At 44.0% G+C, this 18,375-nt stretch overlaps 1 protein-coding gene across 5 annotated transcripts in view; it reads right to left on the bottom strand.

Annotated features, from left to right (window-relative positions):
- Positions 1-18,375, bottom strand: part of PITPNM2 (phosphatidylinositol transfer protein membrane associated 2) — a 230,574-nt gene that overhangs the window by 17,267 nt on the left and 194,932 nt on the right. The window contains exons 15-20 of one of the 5 annotated variants that reach the window (XM_075012768.1): positions 16,141-16,316; positions 15,509-15,679; positions 14,060-14,209; positions 7,435-7,599; positions 2,994-3,206; positions 97-245 (exon numbers count right to left, since the gene is read on the bottom strand). In XM_075012768.1, coding sequence (XP_074868869.1) covers positions 97-245; positions 2,994-3,206; positions 7,435-7,599; positions 14,060-14,209; positions 15,509-15,679; positions 16,141-16,316 — 1,024 coding nt within the window. The remainder of the gene's footprint in view (positions 1-96; positions 246-2,993; positions 3,207-7,434; positions 7,600-14,059; positions 14,210-15,508; positions 15,680-16,140; positions 16,317-18,375) is intronic. The other 4 variants (XM_075012770.1, XM_075012769.1, XM_075012772.1 and 1 more) reach the window with 4 other exon arrangements.

Raw genomic sequence — 18,375 nt, 5'->3', positions numbered from 1 at the left:
AAGGTGCAGCCAAGGGAAAAGAAAACCCAAAACATTTTCCAACAAAAATTAGGCATAATGGAGAAGAGAGAGAGAAGCATGAAATATTTATTGTACCTGTCTCAGCAGGAAGGAGACTACATCTGTCGACTCCCAGTAGCTTGCATGGAAGAGATGCGGTAAGGCTACCGTTGGAAAGGCAGTCAACGCATCGGGACAGTAAAGGGCATAATCTATTCTTTTTGTTCCCCACCATCTGGCAGCGACTAATGAAAGAAAAGGCTTGTTAAAGAGACAAGTGAGAGAACCGTCTCAGATGTTAACCTCAGGCCATGGGCCTTTGTGCTGAGCAGTTCTTTCCCCATTGATTTTATTGTTAAGATGGAGCAAACTTTGAACAGGGCTCAAAAGTATTAATGAGCCTCCCAAGGGTTGTATGAGGAGGGTCTGGGCATTTCTCTTTTATTAAATCAAACATGATGTTCCTGGAAGTGAGGCAGTAACTAGCCATCAAATCTGCACCCAAGGGAAACGTGAGACACAGACCAAAGGCCGGTGAACTTCATACCCAGGGTATCAGAGACCATCAATACATACTCTAGAGTCTCTGGTGGATACTGAAGTAGTTAGTAATAATCAAATTAGCTTTGAGATGAGAAGGGGCATGCGCATCATCAGAGCTTCCAGGGACAGCCAGTGGGGGTCCTCAGTGCAGGGTCATGCTCACTCACAGTGAGTTTGTGACCAAGTCCTGATGCCATGGTGCTAAGGAACAAATAAACCTCTTCCTCCACACAGAGAAAATGAAAAGAAAAGAGTCTCTGTCCTGGAGGTGGGCTCGGGGGAGAGCCGTGTTTACATACTCAGCCTTTCCCAGGCCTGAAGATCTCCCTGTAAGCTCGCAAGTTAGTCTCTTTCACCACCAGACTTTGGTCCAATAAAAGCTCTTGTCTCACCCACCATGTCTCTATCCTATTCTGGGACCCACGGTAGCCACAACAACACTACAAATACCCAAACCCTTTGAAGTGCCAGTGGCCTGTTTTAAGCAGAGGCTAGCAGATGCTGTTAAAGGCAAATGCCTAATCTAACAGGATGTTTCCCTTTAATTTTCACTGAGGCACAAACCCTCTCAAGCCCAGAGAGTTCAAACCCCACATTTTGTTATTAATATCAGAAGTGGAAGTGCAAACTATGAAGGCAAAGGAGCCACAAGTGAGTTGCTATGGAAAGATGTGAACAAAACCCTGGCAGGAAGGAAAGACTGGATTACGAGACAGGCAAATTCAGCACCAGCACCATCACCCTGCAGGCCTCCAGCCTCTGGAGCACCGCTGAAGCAATCTGCTCAGCCTCTGCAGTGGCTTCACAACAAACCTCTGACCCAACAAGGGAACCAACGAGGTGGGAGCTGTAGCTTTCAGAACAGCCTGTAGCTTTCAGAACAGCCGCTCCGATGAAGCCTGAGGAAGGAGAGATGGTGGCCTCCATCAAAAACTACTGGGATGGGGGCTACTGCATCCGGTAGCTACAGGGTAATTTAAAACCCAACAGAAAAGTGAACAACTTTATTTTAATATGGAGTCACTCTCTCTCCTAGTAACTGAGCCAGACTGTGGGGATATCAGTGGGAGTGAGGTGAATGATTAGGTGTATGTGTGCGCAGAGGGTGAGTTTACACACCAGTTGTCACCAAGATCACAAGAAACAGCTACTCCGCTTCTTCAGCTGAACCAGACAGACATTCTCCTACTCTTCTTGTTAAATGGCTTCACGTTCCCTCCTGGCTCCATCCCACTGCTCTGCACTTGCTCCTCAGAATATTTCCTTTTGCAAGACCACGGTTGGAGACACTGGCAGCCTTCAAGTGACTCCTGGCCACTGCTTGTCACACTTACCACATAGGGGCACTGCCACAGTTTAACCCCATACCAAACTCTTTTACATAACCACGCAATCACCTTTTCAAATGGGAAAGGCGAACAGCAGCACAGCTCAGAGCTTTCAGAGCCAAAAGCAGGAGGCTGCCTTTCTGGCTGCAGGCAGCCTTCAGCTCCCACATGCTTTGGGTGAGAAAGCAGCCGCAGGAGATGTACAGCTCTGCAAAGCAGAGGTGTTAGGAGGACTCACATCTGCATGCAAGTAGCAAGCTGGGGCTTGGACAAGGAGCTAGGGGTTCACTAGGACAGCTTGGCTCGTTTTCTTGAAAACATTCACCAATACGATGCTTTGGTACATGAGACAGCCTGAGATGGGAGAGGCTGCGACAGCTCCCACCAAGCAGACGCCCCCCTTTGAAAATCCGGGCCCAAAGGGAGAGTTGCCCACTCTGTCCACAAGTGACCAGATGACTCCTTGCAAGTATCCCAGTGGGAGCTGCAGCAGGGCGAGCTGTGGCATGGCACTGGTATGTGCAGAGACCCCCTGGTCTAGCAACAGCGACTATGAACCCTGCGTCCAGGTGCCAACTGGTCCTGAGTCTAGCAAGAATAACAGGCAGGAGAGGCCGCTGGCAGATGGAATACAGGTGCTGCATTATCTGAGTATGTGTGGGCCAGTTTGAGTCCTCTGCCATGCCAGCTTTACACACACTGGCCATTTAGACAGAGATTTTGACCTATGAAGGGACAGGATTTTCTGCTGCGTTTCTGGCTATGGAATCATCCAATATTAGTAAAGTCCCAGGGACTGATAAAGATCCAACTTTGGACTTTGCATGCTAGTCCATTCTCAGTACCAAACCACCAGGATTAATTTTTATGCTAGGAAGAGATTGCTACCAGGGCCATAGGCCAGTGCAGTTGCTTCCACGTCTCTAAAAGAGTTTGTGCCATCAGCAGCAGCTAGCAGTGCTCCGGTTACTCTTTCAAGCAATATGAAAGTATTTGTTAAATGGTGCTAAGGTTGCAAGCTCCCTTAATAGAGGAGAAAGAAGATTTCCTCTGGAGAAGAGAACTGCCCCATTAGGTGATTTAGGAGATTAGTTGGATAGAGAAATCCCCTCTCCAGAATACCTTTCTTGATGTCCAGGTCTGGTATTTGTAGAATACGGTCTGGATCCCAACTTGACGGCCCCTCAAGCCTTCTTCCTAAATGATTCTGGGCTATGTCATGTTTACGTTGCCTGCATCTTTTGAGCGAGGCTTGAGTGGGGGATTTGTGAGGGAGGGCCAGTTGGGACAGAAGGCTAAATCCTCCTCTGGCATGGTTAAGATGATTTTGGTTTTCTATAAGAACAAAATTAAAAACACACACACACACACAAACCCACACTTATTATCACAGCACACCCATGCAGAACGCATCAGTTTTACCCTCCAGCAACAGACACTGTGATGGAAAAGACAGATGGGCAAAGGAAACAAGATAGTGAACCGATGTGCGAGAGCTATTATTCTGGAGTTGAAATTAAGACTGGACATCTGTTCCCTGGTTAAAAGGTGAATGCTTGCTGGGCCCATGGGCCCCTTGAGTAGCCTATCTTTATGGAGGAGAGCTAAGGAGGGCTATAAATGGTAAGCTTCTCAACTTAATGGCTGCAAAACTGCTGCCACAGTTAATAGCATGTTGCTGCTCCATGGGGGAGACGGGTTAAGTTTGTGGAGCCACAGTCAGCTATTCTCCACAGTGCCACAGAAGACAGGGCTGAGGAGTCTCATGTTGCTGATCTTCACAGGACTGCATGCAACAGAATTACAGCAGCTTGTTCCAAACCTCTAAAGCTGGCCCTGGAAGGTCTAAGTCAAGTGCTTGCCCTTTCACTGTGAGACAAGGTCAAAACCATCACTGCTGCATTTCTGACTCTGGAGGTCATCTGTGCAGGATGACAAAAGTCATGTTGCAAGCCAAAGTCTTATTAATCAAACAAATTTTGGGGTGAGGAGGTAAACCCTTCTATTCAGCAACACATGCAGAAATGCTGCTGAAAGAGAAGGAGGGAAGTTAGTTTTAAGGGCACATCTTTCAGTCCAATAAAGCAACCACTGTCATCTGACAAGCTAGACTTTGCATTCCACTCCAGTTGGGGTCGGGGGTGGGTGGGGGGGAAGGGAGGTGTTATGTGGGCATGAGCAAGGGCACAAATTGTCACCACCTCTGTATAATGATGCCAGCTGGTCGTTTGAAGAGAGATGGCCAAATCCATCCCTGTCAACTCAATTCAAGTTGGCAAGCTTATTGACTTTGACCCACCCTGCCTGTCCAGCTCCACATCCTCAGGGAAGGGAAATACTAGATATTTACATGAAACAGGCTTTCTTCAGCTTGAGGGCAGCAATCACCTTGTTCTGTGTCTGTGCAACCCATTCCCAATGCTCTGGGGCTCTGATCCTGCAGGGGCTTTGGGACACTACCATGAGATGCATATTTCATAATCAACACTTAATAACAACTCCTCCAGGATGCACCTTCCTGATTAGCTGAGTTCAGCAATTACCCCACGGGATGAAACGTGCACAGAATAAGACCCCCTCTAAGCAACCTTCTCCCCAAAGAGATTAACAGTTCGCAAGGCACAGCGCATCTCATCGTGCAATCCCAACGTGGGCTTTGTGTATTTGCTCTGATGCAATAAACAAAAAGCTCTGCCCTCAACAAAGGAAAAAACCCATCTGTTAAATTGCAGGTAGTTCATTCCCATCAAACACTGACATCTGGCCATCCACTCAACACCACTGTGGCATATCCACAATATATTACAGGCCTTATCTATGTGGTGCATGCAGAAAGTCTCATCCTAATAATACTAGGAATTTATATGCTGCTTTTCAGGGTCAAACTACATTAGATCCATTAACTGACTCATCTTCACAACATGACCATGAGGAGTGTAATGTTATCCTTATTTTACAGAAACTGGAAGCTGAGGCAGGGGAGTCCATGACTTGCCCAAAGCCGTAGAGGGGGTCAGTATCACAGATGAGATGAGGATTTGGGCAAGTCGTGGACCCAGCCTGCCTCAGCTTCCCCCTCTGTAAAATGTGAACTGAGGCACAGGAACTACAGCATGCCCTTCACTGAGCCCGGCATGCAGAGGAGATACACGCAGACATGCAGAAGAGCAGGTACCCCCTTCGTCTGCTGTTTATAGCAGGGTTAGTCAAAGATGCAGAAGGGAGTTAAGTAGAATCAGGAGCCAACAACCTGTGGGCTCTGTTGAACGTCTGTCTATACATTTCACTTTACAGTATGATTATTGTACTGCTATTTACCCCAGGAGGAACTTTAAGCCTCAGTCTTTAATTATAAACTAAACAATGCAATGCAAACTGGTGTATTAAAAGTGACTTGCCCCAGATATTTTTTAAAACCGCAATTATGTTGTTAGGGTTTTGAGCTTCCTTCCAGGTTCTCAAAACTTGTTTGTTTTCTAAAACTTCTATTGGGGTTTTCTCCTCAGAAATATTAGGAATGTCTGTGTTAAGCTGGTCCAGATTTTCTGGCAGATTTGTTGGGGGTCTTAGAAGATTCATATTGTTCAAACTCGCAGCTTAAAAATGAGGAGGAAAAACTGCCGTATTTCAAAAGATTACTAATGATGTACTAAATTGAATATTCAGTGCCTCATTAGCATTAGGATGCTTCTGGCCGCAGTGCTTCGAAAGCGCTGCTTTTAAAAGCGCGTGGCTTGACGTGGCTACACGGGGGTCCTTTTCAAAAGGACCCCGCACCTTTTGAAATCCCCTTATCCTGCTCACTGGTTGGAATAAGGGAATTTCAAAAGGTGTGGGTCCTTTCGAAAAGGACTCCTGTGTAGCTGCGCTGAGCTGAGCCGTGCGCTTTTGAAAGCGGCGCTTTCGAAGCACCGTGGCCAGAAGTGTCGTAGTGCTAATGAGGCACTGAATATTCAGTTCAGCACCTCATTAGTAATCTTCAAAATATAGCTATTTCAAAGATTTGTGCCCATGTAGACACAGCCATCATGTCATAATTCTGCTAATTCTCTAGTCATCAGAGTCCTCTGGGCAAGATGTGAGCTGAAGTTCTAATGTATAAACCAAACCAAACAACAACTTCAGTTCCCCTCCTCAGACTTTTATAAAAACCAGAAAGCAGCCCCTGCGAAGGGGGGCCCAATCGTCCATATTTTCTCCTTTGCATATTACCTTTAAATTATGCACATTTTCCATCAAAAGTGCTGATCCTCTATCAATTGCATAGGCCACAATTATCAGCTGAAGAATACATGCACCAGTTGATTCCCCAGCGATGCATGGGGGCGAATGGTTATGCAAGGTTAGCAATTATCTTTTATACATGAACAATTTATTCCCATCATCACTCCAACATGAATAATATAGTGGCAGTCCACTGTATTATGATTCTGGGCATCTGTTCTTTTTAAGGGTGCATTAACAATGTGTCATGGACGATAAAATTGGGCTTAGGTGGAATAGCTCCAATTTCTTATTAATCATTGAAATCACAGCCTCAGACAAACAATTCCAATTGTTATCCTGCCTCACTGAAAGGCTCCAAGCTAGAAGCAGAGACTGTCTCCTGCCATCAACTTCAGATGTGGGATTTAAACAGCCCCAGACATTCCGGTTCAGCCCTACCTCCAGTGATAAAGTTAGCCTCAGTCTTCAGCACTGTTTGACTCACCATTGCAGGAATTCCCTGTAAATCTTGTAGAGCTCAAATCTTACCTATTCTACTCCTACCTGGGGTTGTTGGGAACCTCCAGCCAATAAGGCAGCACTGAGTTTCAGGAGAATGCATTTAAAAAAACATGCAAGTATTGTAAGAAAAAATTAAGAGGACAAACAGCCTAATGGTTCACTCACGACTGTCTAAAATAAGGAACTTCCATTTCTGTGGACATCCGTTTCAAAGGTACAAATTAGATCAGTTTTTGCATGAGGCGAAAAAAGCGTCAAGCTATTGCATTCATACCCTGAGTACTTAACACCAGTAGAACAGGTCACTGTATTAGCATAGCTATTAATAAATAGCAACAAAAACACTCTGAGATGCATGTATGTTCTTGATGTTCAGGCAGGGATCCTATTTTCCAATGGATCAGAGAGGTTTTTTTTGCTTTGCAATAGATTTGCTCCAATGCATTTCAAAGACGACCATGGCCATGAAGTCTGATGTGCTGTGCTGCTATTCCTAGACTTAATCAAGCAAGAGGGGAGGACTGGCAGGTGTTGTGACTGACCCTCACCAAGAACGCTGTCAACAGCAGGAAAACACTCTGTTTGCTGTTCTCTCCAGCGTTTTGCATCTTACCACCCTGCAAAGTGTGAAGTCTGAAGGATCATAGAACAGTACAGATGCTAATTCCAAACCAAACTATACATTTTACACGCCCCCCCACGCACATGCACACAAAATAAAGACAGAGAGAACAATTCTACAGGTCTACGCTAAACACTGAGGTCAGCATGGTGTCTGGTGCTACTATGTCAGTGCTACAGTGAGAAGAAATCTTGGAGGGTGCGAAACACTTACTGTTAGCTATGTTGGAAGCAGTGTAACTGTCTGCCATTCCTGAGACCTGGCTGGCAATGCTGATCTCACTGGCCCTCCGGAATCCCCTGAACTGGGGGGTTGTAATAGGGGTGGAAAGGGATGCATTTTCCATGAAGACTGCACCATGAGACTGAACAACATCCGCTATGAAGTCGAAACAGGGAAATCAAAATATTAGACCAACAGACACCAGGCAAGACGAAACAAGAGGCGAACAAGGCAAGGATTGGCTTTCAGACACAAAACCTTTCAAACCAATTGGAAGGGGAAAAAAACAAAAAAAAAATTTCATCCCAGGTCTATTTTGAAAAGCAAGAAAGCACCCGAGCGCCTAAAAAGAGGTTAGCTGTTTTGCATTTTACTGTACGATTGAGAAAAGCAAAAGAATCAGTTTAAACCAAACCAAAATCAGGATAGCTGTGCTTGAGCAGCAAGTCTAGAAACACGTGGCATGCAGACCGATGTGAATATATGCAGCTTTATATATTCACATATAACCAGAACAATGGGGGAGAAGGGGAGGAAGGTTAAAAAAAAATGGGAGATACTGATTTTTATAGTATCAGAGGGGGATCCATGTTAGTCTGTATCTGCAAAAGCAATGAAAACTCCTGTGGCACCTTATAGACTAACAGATTTATTGGAGCATAAGCTTTCCTGGGCAAAGACCCACTTCGTGCATGCACCTGACGAAAGTGAGTCTTTGCCCGTGAAAGCTTATAATCTAATAAAGCTGTTGGTCTATAAGGTGCCACAGGACTTCTCATTGATTTGATAGCCTCTTTAAAACTAAAGGGAACATTTTCAACCAGAGAGGGTCATGCCAGGGCGGTCCTCATGTTTGACGTGTGTTTACATCGCAATCCACGATTGCAATCCATGCAATCCACTGCAGCTCGGGCAGACACACTCAGACTAGTTTTAATCTACATAGCCTGGCTAACAGCAATGGAGACACAGCTGCACCACCTATAACAAGCTTGGGTACATTCCTAGCCCGCATCCAGATCTGTGCCTCTATGTCTATAATCTTTTTAGCTGTGCTAATTAGATTAAAGCTATTGTGGCATTGCCTACCCACACTGCAATCACATCTCCAGCTGTGATGTGGGTGTACTCTTCGTTTCTAAGAACCACAGCCATGGTTTGTGAAACTGAAGACCTCAAATTAGGCTCCTACCTCCATATTTTGGCTCCACAGTAAAAGGAGTCTGAGTGTTGAACACTCACATTTCCCTTAATTTAAATGGGATTTGGTGGTGCTCAGCCTTCTTAAAAATCAGACCACTTTTATTTATTTTATTTATTTCTGGATTTATGAACCCAAATTAGGACCTGAGGCTTGAAGAGTTTGGCTTTAGCCTTCACAAACTAAACACAAGGGGAATTTGGAGTAAAAATCAGCTGAGATGGAGTGAGCATGTATGGAGCTGTATTCTTCACTGGAAATCACCATGGATCCCTAACACTGCACCGTATGTGAGATCCATTGGGCAATCCTGCTTTTCTATATGGAAAACACTACATATTAAAAACATATTTTAAAGCACAGTGGAAACAGTGTTATTTGGGGGCTAGCACAGCAGATTAAGTATCAAGGTGACTCCTGGGTTCTTTTCCCAACTCCTCCGCTGATTTGTTGCCACTTATACAAAACCACATTTCACTTGTGTCTCAGTTTCCTACCTGTAATTTGCTGATAACAATACCTAGCCACTTTACAGGGTGTTGCAAGGTTGAATTAATTAATGCCTGCAATGCACACAGAGCATCAATTTAAAGAATCTTCTACTTTTATCTTGAAGTTCTACCTTGCTGCCTACCACTGAAGCAAGACTATCAGCATCTGGACTTTGTTCACAACTACCAGCTCATTCTGTGCAAGCAGCTGAAAATGCCTAAACAAGGAGGAAAATGTCTTTCCCTGGCAACAAGTCAGCTGTAAGTTATTTCAATTGTGGGGGAAAGGATCTAACTAGAAATTAAATATCCTTGGATGTGATCAGTCTGGAGTTGTACTAGCAACTGCACGAATGAGTCATCTACACATTGAGCTGAGAAGCCTGTATGCCTAGTGCTACTGATTTGCTTGCTGGAATATAAAATGTTTGTGCTTTCTTAGATACCTGCATTTAGCATAAGCACTGGCATACAAATGACAGGAACTATGCTGTTCTGATGGGAAAGAGAATGGCTGAAAGCTGTAGAACAGGGAGCTAAATGCTGGTAAAATCAGTTCTGTGCTCTGCAGTAATAAAAAGCTACAAAGATGATCAACTTAAAATTATGTGACCTGTGAGTGCCCAGGCTCCAGCTGGAGTCTGACCCTGACACTGTGTTTTAAATACACTGTGTGAGGTGTGCCTCAAAGGCCCCCCGCTAGTGTCACCCTCTCCTCTGATGTATGCTGCCAGCTATCAAGGCTGCTGCTCAACATCTGTACAGCAGCACGTCTCGCCACGTCACACTGCACAGCGGTCTCATGCTCACTCCAGAAATTTCTTCAACGGCAGATGTACAGACAGGACACACACTGAACAGGGGCACAAATCGAGTGCGGGAGCAGATTACAGTTCCATGCTGAACGGAGATCTGGCATAGGCGAGGGGACAGGGATGCTGGAGTACAGCATATGCAATAGGGTCTGCTCCCGGCTCTGACACTGATCTGACATGCGACCGTGGACAAGCCACTTCCCCTTTCTGCACTGGTTTCCCTCCCTGCTCCATCTGGCTTGTCTATTTAGAGTGTAAGTGCCCTGGCCAAGAGGATGCCTCTGACGATGCGTTCATAAGGTACCTTGCAGGGCTCCCCCTGCTCTCCTATAACACAAAGGGAGACATATCCAGAGAGCCTGGAGTGTGAGTGGTGGGAACAGCCATTAAGTTAGCAGACACACAGGTGGCTGTGGGATCCTGGAGAGATGCCAGGGGCAATGGGTGGGGGATGCTGGAGCACTGAGTGCCCAGAGGGGGCAGAGATTCTCAGAGCTTGGAGTGGGACCCCACAGAAGCTCAGCTGCTGCAGCTGGTGTAGGGGTCCCCCAGCTGAGCTTCCCATTTTGTCATGGATATTTTTAGTAGAAGTCATGGACAGGTCATGGGCTTCCGTGAATTCTTCTTTATTGCCCGTGACCCGTCCATGACTTTTAGTAGAAGAAGGTGTGCCAAAATCTTAACTTTACTAACCGTTTCCTGGCTTTATACCGATGCCAGATGCCTTAGAGGAAATGACTTAACACGCAAGGCACACACCCTGCCTTTACAAAGTTATACAGAAGGTGGGGGGAGGGGGGACGCTTTTCTTCCCAGCTGGCAATACCAGGGAGCAAGGACCAGCTTTTAACTGTGCCAGTACAAGAGCTCTGCCTGGTGCTGACAGGGCTGCAGCACTCATGTAAATCTGAAGTTATGAAGCAAGAGTGAACAAAAATGGCAGCCTCCTGGCATTTGGTGCTGCCAACTCTCATGTTACCTGGTTTTTTTCTTAGACACCCAGCAGCTGGACTCAGAGACCACAGGACAAGCTCATTTTTCACGTAGCATACAAAAAGCAAGTGTTCTCCACAGCCATCTGGGCTAGAAAGCTGGGGTACAGGATGGGACTTCCCCTCTAAAGGCTTAACAATCAGGAAGTGAATTTTAAAACAAATTAAGAGAAAAATCTCACGCTATTTAAAAGACTCTCACAATTTTTGGGGTCTGATTCATGATTTTTGAACACTTGAGGTTAGCAACATGAGGTCTGAAGCAGGAAGATTGGCAGCTCTTTGGATATCAGCCTTGTTGGTATCACCACAGACTATTCCCATTCATATAAAAGTCTAAGCTCTTTTTATAATGTTACTAAACTATCTGATCTTAACACTGAGTGCAGGTAAGGGAGTCTATACCTTTGCTGCATGAACTACTGGCTCTGACAGCAGTGCTTCCTCACATAACCTTAATTATGTCTGTTTTCATATTTTCATAAACACTCCAGAATCTCTCCCTGATTTCATGCACAGTGTCTCACCTCTTCAGGCTATGAGCCCTAAATTCTATAACAGAGAGCTGTTTTTAGGGGAAATATGGGAGAAGGAACACAGGAGAGGAAAATCTGTCTAGAACACTTAGTCTTCTCAATTTAGGCCTTCTGTAAAGTTTTCCAAAATCCCAGATCTATAATGGAAGTGATTTGCAAATTAAATCTTCAGTTGTTCAATCTCGGACCTCAGTGACTCTCACAAACGATGGGGGGGAAACTCATTGCATTATAATTACTCAACAGAAGCTACTAAAATTTTGCAGTTTTGACAAATGGAGTAGTAACAAAAGTCACAATTTCAATTTCTTTGACAGGTGTGATTTAATTCTAACTAGGATAATAATCTTAACTGGGCGCTAAATTCAGTGTTTTGCCCGGAGAACCTAGCGTTAGATGCATAAGTCGCTGGAATAGGAGTTGTAGGTGACAAGCTCCTTGGAAAAATCAGGCCACTTATTCAAGTTTATAGGTACAGATTTAGGTGCCCATGTTTGACTACGGTGGCCTAAATGCCCTTTGTGTGGTAAAGATCTGACTGTGTGTTTTGTATGGATAACAAAAATGTGGAAACAGGAGAGCTCACATGGGAGCACCCCCTCCACAAGTAGATTTTTGCTGAGAAGTGGCATGAAGCTGCCTTTGTGTGTTTGAATTACAGAGTGTGTAGATCAATTCCAATGTGAATAAGCAAAGTTCCACTGTAGATCCAAAGTGAACAAAGGACCAGGAGAGAAGAAAATCCTAGTCTTTCCAGCTCTGGGCTGTGGAGCTTTAATACATAGCCAAATACTGTACTGTACCTCTTCATTTTAACACTTATTTTTCAGTGCACTCAGTAATTACAACACCAAATGACCAGTATTGGGCTATCGAATATATCAGTAGCATTGAGTTAAGTCCCTGGGGTGTCAGGTGTGAAGAGACAGGCTATTTCAAAGCAGGATGGTACCCCGCAAAGGAATACATAGGCTGAGCTGTGGCAATGACGCAAGGAGCTCTTCCACAGTTAAAAACAAACCGCGGTGGCATTTAAAGCAAAATGCTCAGCCCTGGCCTAAATCTGCTCCCACTGAAGTCAATGGCCAATGCTGTGTGCTTTGGAAAATTCCACTCAATTTCAAAAGCAACAGAAAAAGAGGCTCATGCAGCTTTTTATTTAGTCCTGAAAATTCACCTGCAGCCCCATTGGTAGAGTCAGATATGAGCACAGCTAGGCCACATGGCGCTTGAGATGGGAGAAGAGTCTTTTGCATGCATAGTTACAGTCAGCCAGCTATGTCAGTGAACTGGAAAGCAATCACAGGCAAGACTGTAGTGTCCTTTCCTCCACCCTTCCTAGAGAACAATGGAGGAGAGAGTCTCAAATGGCAACTGGACACCTAACATCTACCTGTAGCTCTGGGTACAAGATGACACAGAGAGATTTTCAATATAACCAATGGGAGGTGCTGCTCTTGTGAAATTAGCACTCAGCACATAGGGTGAGAGCTGACTGACACAAGCGAGCAGTGCAAGATCAGGCTATCAAAATGGCATATTCAGAAGGGGTGGGAAGTGTAAAACTATTTACAGATAGAAGAAAATAAATAAGTTGAAAGTCTCATTAACTGGCATTAATGTGACATTAGCTATAATCTTGGGAAGAAAAAAAAAGGCCATGCAGCATTTTTGAGAGCAACAAAAGAATAAACTTGTTTGTAAAGCAGAAATGATCTGACAAATCAAACAAACACACACCTTTGAGTCCTGAAAGCTTTGTCCACTGTGTTTAGCTGATGCAAAATTGGTGTCTAAATATAAGATGTGCACCATGACAATACCTGGTCACTTACTGGCCTAGACGTGCAATACAGGATATATTATTACTCTGCAGTTATGAGCTGACTGCACCGGTAAACTTTGGGTACTGAAAGCAAAAACCAAGTGTCAGGCTATGTCTATACTAGAGATAGCAGTTGACTGCTGATATGCAATTTTAGCTATGCCAATTGAGTAGCTAAAATTGACTCAGCTGTCGACACAGAAGAAGGCTGATGAGACTGTTTCTCCCACTGAACTTCCTTAATCCTCGCTGCTCATGAGGAGTCCTGGAAAGTGCCGTCTTCTGCATGTGCAAAACAAAACCACAGAAGATCAACCCTGAGTGGATCAATCTTCCACTGTAGTGTGGCTGCAGACTCAGTTTCAATGGCAGATTACGTACACTGCATAAACTGCATCAGCAGGAATGTCTCAAACAAAAAAAAGCAAGCCTGGAGTCCGGAGCCTTTCAGCTCCTCACTACCTCTCCAGTAGTTCGACTAGAGGAAAATCAAACTCAATGTGTAGTCCCAATCACCCCTTCCAGCTTTAGCAGAAGAAGGGGAGACAACCCATAGCTCAGTTTATACCACCCATTGTCACTGGCTTATGGTCCCATGGGTGCTTGGGACCCAAGGATATATAGTTATGAATGTACTTCACTTGTCATATTCTGGTACACAGTGAAAAGCTTTCAGCCCCAGGAGGTAGAAGACCATTCTCCAAGGAGCACCCCAAGAACACACCACAAGACACTAGAAAAGGGTAGGTTACACACACTCAGCAAAAACGGCATTTTTATTGGAAACATCTTGCCAATTCAGAACAGGAACAGGTATACTGGTTTCCATGAAGCTGTCCTGGTGCTGGAGAGCAACCAATGGGCTGCTTTCCACGAGAAGGATGGGATTGTTCTGGACTGTCTCAACTAGAAGCAGATGGGGAAGAAAACAAAAGGACAAGAACAACTGACATGTGGCCACAAACTGTAAAACATAAAACAACCACAGTTCAGGGTCGTCTATAAAGGATGAACTTCAGGTAGAGAAACAGCAGCTAATACAGATAGACTATGTCTACACTTAGAGAAAACTTTGAAATGGCCATGCTAATTGCCATTTCGAAGAATACTAATGAAGTGCTGAAATACATGCTGCCAGCTGCGGCACTTCAAAATTGCCACTCTTCGCTCCCGTGCGGCTCGTTCAGACGAGGGTCCTTTTCAAAAGGGCCCAGCCAACTTCGAAATTCCTTTATTCCTATCTGCTGATGCATTTCAGTGCCTCATTAGTATTCTTCGAAATGGCAATTAGCATGGCTATTTCAAAGTTTTCTCTAAGCGTAGACACGCCCATAGTCTCCGAAATAAGCCTAAATTCAAAGCCTTCCAAGTTAAAAGTTATACAGCCAGAGAAAAGCACAGGAATGGGATTTTTACAAGAAAAAAGAAAACCCTCTAAAGCAGCCTTACAGAATGATCACTGAGGATCTTCCCCCCCCCGCCCTTTTTTTTTTTTTTTACAGTGTCTATAACAGAATCTTCCTAAAGTGAGAAAATAATTCCCCCAAACAAGTGGCAATTTACTTCAACATGAATTTAAATTTGTACGTTGAGATGCACTGAAATAATCAGGGACTTGCATTTGATTTCACGACAAACAAAGTTTCACTATAGACAAGGTTGTTAGGTTAACAGAGGTCTCCAACTGCTGGCTTATGTATGGGTAGAATATAAGAATTGAAAGTGGGATTTCTTAACACTGCCCCCTTATCTGAGCCTTTTGCATGGGCAAAATATGCAGCAGCAGTTCAACACAATGTGCCGTGTATATCTAATCGTACTCAGGCACTCAGTCCCCTCCACTTGTTTCAAGCATATGGATGGTGTGCAACAAAGCAAAGTGCATCCCTGCCATGGCTTTGGTCTGCTTCCTCCCAGCCCTCACTGAACCCCTAAAAGATGAAGTCCCTAGAATCTCAGCCTAGCTAATCATGCATTCCGTTCCTCTGGTGTGCTTCCAACCTCAAGCACTGACTGGCACATAAAACGGAGAGCAACCTATAACGTACATTGCATACTGTCTCACAGTGATTTGTGGGCTTTATATAATAAATGACAAAAATGGCATTTCGGCTGCAAGGCACTGAATTTGTACAGCGAGATCCATGTGGCTACGAATTTAAACACAGAGTCCAATCCCTGGCAGTAACAGACAAACTGACATACCCAGAAGAGCAGAATTCCCGTCACCTAATGGGAACCTCTGGTAGCGTGGAATATTGAAGGGAGGCAACATGTGGAATCTCTTTTCCAAAAGGGGCTCCAGGCGTGAGGCAGATGGGTCTGCCGGGTGGAACAGGTTATAGACTTGCTGGCAGGCTGGTCTCAGCTGAAAGACTAAGGAGAAAAGGAAGGGGAAAAAAGAAACTCCCAAGTATTATAGAATTATTTATGAGGTTTGTATAAATCTATTTAAATGGTGATTTACTACATGTAAAGTGCACTGCTAGAGGGAAAAGGCCTTTTAAGAGTGTTTACTTCCATCTCACTCCAGTTGTAGATCTATCAGGGCAACTGATGTTTCTTTGGAACAGACCTGACTAAATAATTTTTGCAGTATATGTTTAGCTTTTTGTTGTCTAGATTAAATAACAAATTGTGTAATAAATATTAACATGAGTAGCTAAGCCCAACTTGTATGGTGGAATAACACATAAATAATTTAGTTTTACAGTACGTTCTAACATTCATCTCATCTAAGTTACTGGATTTCCTCTTTGCAAATCTGAAAGCTTTTTGCAATAGAAAGTATTAAAAATGTCCACTAAGTGGAATCTCTGGTACATGCCAAAACCTACTGTCAAGAGCTGGGATGACAGTTTTTCTCAATGCGAGGACCAGACCCAAGGGAGAGCCAAACAGGAAGAAATCAGTGATCTCAAATTCAAATTTTCCAAGGCTTCCTCCATCCAACATAGTGGAGCTACTTGATCGTCTGGATCCTGGGTCATTTCTCAGAACACTAGAATGTAAACTAAAGCAAAAATAAATCAGTAAATAAGAACAAGGTAAAAAGCCAAAATTTTGCTGGAAAGGTTTTCAGGTTTTTTAGAAAAAATGAACACAACTTGTGCTGCGGCCAATCATGTAGACAATTCTCATTTGAGCAAAAGGAAATGTATCCATTAATCACCTGGGCCTCGACATTCTAGTGATTTACCCTATCAAAGCAGAATCCCCTTGTTCTGCTGGTAAGAGCCAGCCCAGAAACTGATTCTCCAAGTGAGACACAATCTTTGGGGTTCCAGTCCCCAGTCATCCAGTCAGTAACACACTCTTAGTGGGTTTGAATGAAATGCTGGCTGCCACTATTGAAGTAGTAATTTGCACGCTAGCTACAGCAAACAAAAATAACCATAGTACTATGCACAAGGCAGCATTTACAATCAATTTTAACTTAACTCCAAGCACATGTATTGTTATTACTGTTGCTCTTCTTGTCAACATAATTCTTTTAATCATTTTTAATGCCATTTTTCAATGCTACAGAAAGCAGTGAGCTTTGCTTACCCATTTCTTCCTCATGAAAGTTGGACAAATGATAGGGTATTACAAAGGAAAGAAAAAAAGAATATGGGAAGGGAAAGAGAAAAAAGATCAAAATCTGCAAAAAGGTTTCCTACATTTTTGTGCGCTGATTTTACCCCCCAGAGTTTTTTAACTGAATAAGCGTAGATAAAAACCTACACATATGCATACCCCACATATTATGCTGGTGATCTCCAAATGACGAACAGAACAACAACATGACAAACTGCATTTATCATGCACCAGCAATATCCTTCCCTGGGTTCTGCACAGTAATTTACATGTGTCATGGCTACTCACATTTTAAACACTTTCTTGCCCTGTCCTGAGCAACGTCAGAAAGCTTCAGTTAAATATAAAGCCTGCCACTAATTTGTTTCTTTCCCCCCTTACAGTGTCTAATTTCCCTGTAAAACTGAATGGGTCTGAAGTGCCAAGCAGCAATATGCAGACTTAAAGGACAAACATGAAGTCCAATATTTCTGGAACTCCAATAGCATTAGAAAAACAAGCTCTCTGACATGGGTGTGCTGGGAACCAATCCAGCTTCCAACAGGATACAGTGTCTGTTTCTGTTCTAGCACAAGTGGACTGTGAGGTATCAGATGCTACATATCACAACGTATGAACTAGAAAGATTACTTTAGGGAAAATTTCCCCCTGACTCTATGGATCTGAGTCTCAATTATAATTTTATGAGACCTATAGAGTTGGACCAAGACAAACTGGTTGTATTATTATTATCATCATCATCAACAGCAGGAGGAATTAAAACAAAATGCTGATCAATCCCAAAAGAATATTTTGAAGCTGTCTGTAACACAATTGAAAGAATTTTGCTACAAAACATGAGGGACGAATTACATGGCCTAAACGGTCTGACAGAAAAGTTCTACTGGCCTAGTCAGGAATGACCCAAATAACGTTGTCCTTGTCAGTTCTGGGGCAGAGGGGTCACAGCAATTTGCCTTGCCTCTACATGGAGCATGTGCTCATTCATTAGGGACACCTCTGAAAGCATAGCAGCTACCAGGCTGTGCAGTGAAGTCCTGAGGCTAGTGCTGCCTCGGAGTCCCTAGTGGAACATGGCTGTGTGTACTAGGCCATCTGGGAGATGGGAGCAGCTGCCCTTCCAGGCATCCTTGACTTGGGAAGGCCAGTCTGACAAATTAATAGCTGGAAATGGCAAATACAGTTGGGAAGAAGGTAAATTGGTTTCACTCTGATTTTATTTTCTCATGATGGTGAGTAAGGCAGCGTCCCAGAGGCAGTACCGCTGCTGGCTGCCAATCCAGACGGACACTATTAAAACTTTTCCATCGTATTGCACGCCCAGCTCTACGTCTACAGTTTCGGTTACCAATGCAAGCAAGTTATGAAGCTTGCCTATGCTATGCACACAAATTACTGAGAAAGTCAAAACAGTGGCAGCAAGACTGTGAAAAGCAATGACAGCTAAAATGAGCACGTTTCCCTTCCTGTGATACAAACAAGTCTCCGTGAGG

This window comes from Carettochelys insculpta, chromosome 18 (assembly GCF_033958435.1).
Source record: "Carettochelys insculpta isolate YL-2023 chromosome 18, ASM3395843v1, whole genome shotgun sequence".
NCBI classification, from domain to species: Eukaryota; Metazoa; Chordata; order Testudines; family Carettochelyidae; genus Carettochelys; species Carettochelys insculpta.
This window is presented reverse-complemented; position numbering and strand designations above follow the sequence as displayed.